Below are 5149 nucleotides of genomic sequence, written 5' to 3' on the forward strand. Positions count from 1 at the left end.
TACACGGACGACTTCACGGACCGCTTGGGTGTCCTGGAGGCGGACTCGGCCATCCGGACTGCAGGCGTCAAGTGCCTGCTCACCTACAAGCCCGACGTCTACACCTACCTGGGCATCTACCGGGCCAACCGCTGGCACCTCTGCCCAACTCTCTACGAGAGCCGTTTCCAGCTGGGGGGCGATGCCCGCGGTTCTCGGGTGCTGGATCGTGCCAACAATGTGGAACTGACCTAGTGGGGCCAGATTTCGCCCCCTGCCCTTCTGCGGGAGGGCTGCCCCTACCTTCCTTGTCAACCCCCCACCCCCAGGCCAGACCCCAACCCTGAGGGACCGGGTTAGGTCACTCAGGAACTGCCAGCATCATTCGCCCCCCTTGCATCTCTGTCCAGGAGTGACTTGAACCCCTGCAGGTAGGGGGCCCTGGCTCGCTGAGGGCCGGGCCCTCAGCCTTTGTCTTCGCTGCTGCTCCCGTCCCCCTCACAGGACCACTGGCTGGGGCTGGAAGCCAGGGAAAGCCATCTCGGCCACCCCTGTCGCCTCACCAGGCTGCACTGTCCCTCCTGCATTGTCTTCGTCTTCCCTCCCCCCACCCTCTGGAGGGAGAAAATGCCAGTGCTTCTAGCCCCTCCCTTGGAGCCCTCTGGGGCCAGGGCCGGGGCCCTGCAGGCCTGAGCACGCCACTGGGGGTGGGTGAGTCCTTGTGCCCACTCAGTCCCTGGCAGAGAGAGGGGACACTGGGACCACAGACCCCAGGCCTGCCCCTCCCCGCAACTCACAGCCTGCACCACCCCAGTCCCCTCCTCAGCGATCTTGTCACTTGCCTGCCCCTGACATTCCAATAAAGCCCGCTTGGGTCTGTGTCTTCAGTGTTTAAAAAAAAAAAAAGAAAAGAATGAAAAGCAAAGCTGCGATGGGAAGAGCAGTGTAATTAAGCGTCTGTAGAACAAGGTAGTATGTGTGCATATGTGTAAACCAAACACCAGGCTCACGGCCATGGAGTCCGTTCTGACTCACGGTGACCCTAAAGGACAGGGTAGAACTGCCCCTGTCGGGTTCTGAGAATGTCACTCTTTACCGGAGTAGAAAGTCTTCTTGTCTTTCTCCCGAGGAGCTGCTGGGGGTTTCAAACTGCTGACCTGTGGTTAGCAGCCCAGCATGTAATCACTACGTTGCCAGGCCTCCTCATGAACTTGTCTCTACAATTTTTTTTGAATTCCGTTATAATTAGGTGCTATTGCTTTACAAAGTCTGGGCCTGGTCTCTTTTTGTCAAAGTGTGAGATGCTAAATAATTTTAACGTCACACGAAGGCTATTTTCTAATATAGCTAGAAAGATATAAAGCAGTACTCAAAGGGAACTGAGGTTTGCGGTAGAGAAACAAGCATTGTGCTGAGGATTACGAAGAGAACCAGAGCTGACCCCAAAGACCCACAGGGTCCAGTCACTCATGAAGTCACTGCCATTGAATTGATTCTGGCTCAGAGGGACCCTTTGGATTTCCCTTTCTGGAGTAGAAAGGCCCATCTCTTTCCAACAGAGCAGCTGTTGGTTTTGAACTGCTGCCCTTGTGGATGGCAGCCTAATCCTGACACCACCAGGACTCTTCTACAATGTCCAATAGAAGTATAAGAAAGTATAAAATTCCTAGATTACTCAAAACCAAACGTACTGCCATTCAGTAGAACTGCCCCCGTGGGCTTCCAAGACTGTAGCTTTTTATGGAAGCAGAGAATTTCATCTTCCTCCCATCTACTGACCTAGCAGTTAGCAGCCCACCTCAAAACCCAGTACGCCCCCAGGGCTCCTAGATTACTGGAGATATGGAAAAGCTAGAAAATTGACTCCTGGTCCAAAGAAAAAGGACACAATAAGCATGTTTTGAGATAATGTGGGTTTTGGAATTAGCACCCACGATGTTGTTAATGGTCGACTGATTAGCACTAGAATTAATATCCCACAAATGGTAATAATAAACTCTGGATGAGATGTAACAGAACGACTATTCGAAGTCACTGGAGAAGGACAAAAGGCAGTCAGAAAGTGGAGGTGATTTGGACCCTTAAAGGAAAGGTGTTACACTCACTGGAGGAATCACACCTACTGGAGAGTCATGATTATACAAAATGTCCCTCACCCATGTGCCATGGACAGTCACGTTCAGTGGAAATCTGCCCTCTTATTGACTTAAAATGCCAGATGTTAGAATTTCAAAGCTGCAAGGTTGGCAGGAAATGCAGGGGAAAATCTTAGAACAAAGAGAGCCACAGAGGTGGGAGCCCCCTCCCCCACCACAATCTGCATGTACAATGCCACCAAATACTTGATTGACCTCCAAATTATGTGTATGCAGGGAAGACTTCAAGAATCACTACAAGGAGAAGGTTGAAGAAAGCTCAGCAGAGATTTCAGCTGCTACCCACTGCAAGAGACAGAATTTGAAGTTCGAATGCTGCACATCAAAGAGGTTTAGTAAACAGCCTGGCCTTTAAACATAGTCACCTTGACAAAGCATAGAATCATGCCTTCACAAGTTCAAGATGATCAGCCAGTAATTTCATTGTTGCAGAACAAAAATCAACACTTCTGAAGATAATAATAAAAATCAGAGCATCTATGGAATACCGACAATGTCCAGTATATAATTACTAGCTTATAAGACATATGGAAAAGGGGGGAAATATGACCCATAGTAAAAAGTAATATTAATAATAAAAGAAGCACGTGATGAACATATCCTAAGATCATTTAGCTTTTCGAATAGCCCACAAGACCTCATGGCAGCTATTACATGTAGTTTTGTGGACTAAAAAAAGATAGGCATAATGAATAAACATATGGCTAATCTCAACAACAAAAAAATAAATGAAAATGTAAGGTAAAAAATGGGAAATTCTAGAACTAATGGTACAATTACTGAAATGAACATTTTACAGGATAAGATTAGGAACAGACTGGAGACAGTCAAAGAAAGGACTGGTGAACTTGAAGATGGGCCTGTATAAAAGATCCAATTAGAAGGAAAGAGATAAAAAGAGTTTTTTTAAAAAAGGAAACCAATCTTTAGTGGCATATGAGACAATGCCAATCAAGTGAACATACATGCACCTGAAATTCCAGAGAATAAAGAGAGAGAATGAGACAAAAATAAGTTGAACAAATAATGGCTGAAAAGTTTCCTTCTTCGCGTGAGAAACATTAAAACTCGACAAGCATCAGACAGGATAAATACAAAGAAAACTATACATAATCATACTGCAAGCTCTTGGTAGTGAGGAGGAACAGTAATTCACATTACCGTGCTAGTAACAGGGGCAAGAATGATGACTAGAGACAGACAAACAACAAATAGTCCTGCAAACTGAACTATGACACTCATGGGGACATACGTCTCAGAACTGTCAAACACATGACACCTAAAAGGGAGCACTTGCTAAAAAAAAAAAAAGGAAAAAGAAAAAAGACGCCTACAATTCAGAAGGGGCAGGAAAGCTGAAAGCGTGGAAGTAGGAGACGGAGGGAGGGAGGAAGGGGAAGAGAGCTGTGACCTGGAGGGGATACCAACTCACGCCCTGGAACAAAATGTGTATGAATGATTGGATGGGATTTTCTCTGTAAACTGAAACCCACACTACAAGAGACAAGGAAACAGCACAGGGCAGGGAAGACTCAGCTTCACGGCTGACGTTGCGCCTGAAGCAATGGAGGCCAGAAGAAAATGGAGCCAACGCTTGTGAGCACGAGGAGGGAAAGCTGCCTGTCTGTCATTATCCAGCGAGGCTGAAATTCAGACAGTTTCAGCTACCAGTAAACTGGTAGGATTTATAACACATAATAAAATAGATTTTTTTTTCTAGCGGAAAGGAAATGACATTATGCAAAATGTGGATCTACTGACAGAATGGAAGAGCCCAAGAACTAGAAATGTGTAGGCAAATAAGAAACACAATTGTTTCCCTTTCAGTTTCTTTAAACAATCAAATGCCTAAAGTGAAAATTGTAATACCGTATTGTGGGACTTTTTTAAGATTAGAAGTAGAGTATATGATAGCAATAGCAAAAATGGAAGGGGAAAAAATGGAATTATACTTTTACAAGGTTCTTAATTTTATACAAGATGCTACACTATGAACTCACTGTAACTGTGTTGAGCTTAAATTCTAACATTAAGTTCTACAGACTTATCACCGTTCGCAGCAAGGTGCCACAGCTTTGCCCTTGGCAGTGTGTTTGAAAGCAGATTCTGATTTCTCTAGGCAACCCAGCCCCCACTCGCTTGTCAGCCTGTGGTGCAGTGGTAACTTGCATATTGCTGTGACGCGGGGAATGATTCCACCATATTTCAAATATCAGAAGGGTCACCCATAGTGACCAGATTTCAGTGGAGCTTCCAGACGAAGAGCTACTAGAAGAAGGATGACGTGGTCCGCTTCTGAGGGATCAGCCACTGAAAATCTTATTCAAAGCAACAAACCACAGACATACTGGCAGAAGACGAGCCCCTCAGGCTGGCAAACACTCAACATGTGACTGCACAAGAGTGGCCTCTCAGAGTGGAGTTGGTCTTCAAGACATGAATGGAGCAAAGCTTTTAGGACTTCCAGTTGCTAATGAGGCGTGATGCCGAATGAGAACAAACAGTTATCAATACCCCTTAATAGTTGGAATGTGTAACGTTCAAAGTATGAATCTAGGAGAATTGAAGGTCATAGAAAATGAGTGAACTGCATAAAGATCCCCTCGGCATTAATGTGCTGACGTGGCCTGGCACTGGCCATTTTGAATCGGACAATCACATGGCTTACTGTGCCAGGAATGACATCCATGAGGAATGGGATCACATTCATTGCCAAAAGTAATATTTCTTTTTTTTCCCCAAAGCTGTGTATTTTAAAAAATTATTATTATTTTTTAATCATTTTATTAGGGGCTCATACAACTCTTATCTCAATCCATACATATATCAGTTGTGTAAAGCACATTTGTACATTCATTGCCCTCATCATTCTGAAAACATTTGCTCTCCACTTAAGCCACTGGTCTCAGGTCCTCATTTTTTCCCCTCCCTCCGCGCTCCCCCCTCCCTCATGAGCCCTTGATAATTTATAAATTATTATTTTGTCATATCTTGCCCTGTCCGACGTCTCCCCC

General features: G+C 45.3%; 1 protein-coding gene across 1 annotated transcript; it reads left to right on the forward strand.

The window, feature by feature from the left end:
- Positions 1-858, forward strand: LOC123522563 (UPF0696 protein C11orf68 homolog; the record flags this gene model as incomplete). Its single annotated transcript, XM_045297916.1, has 1 exon — positions 1-858. A coding segment is annotated over one exon (234 nt), but the record flags the coding sequence as incomplete, so codon positions are not given.
- Between the last annotated feature and the right edge of the window lie 4291 nt (positions 859-5149).

The sequence above is a fragment of the Echinops telfairi genome, unplaced genomic scaffold (assembly GCF_000313985.2).
Source record: "Echinops telfairi isolate 266 unplaced genomic scaffold, ASM31398v2 ScPeMD7_4;HRSCAF=17, whole genome shotgun sequence".
Classification (NCBI taxonomy): Eukaryota; Metazoa; Chordata; class Mammalia; order Afrosoricida; family Tenrecidae; genus Echinops; species Echinops telfairi.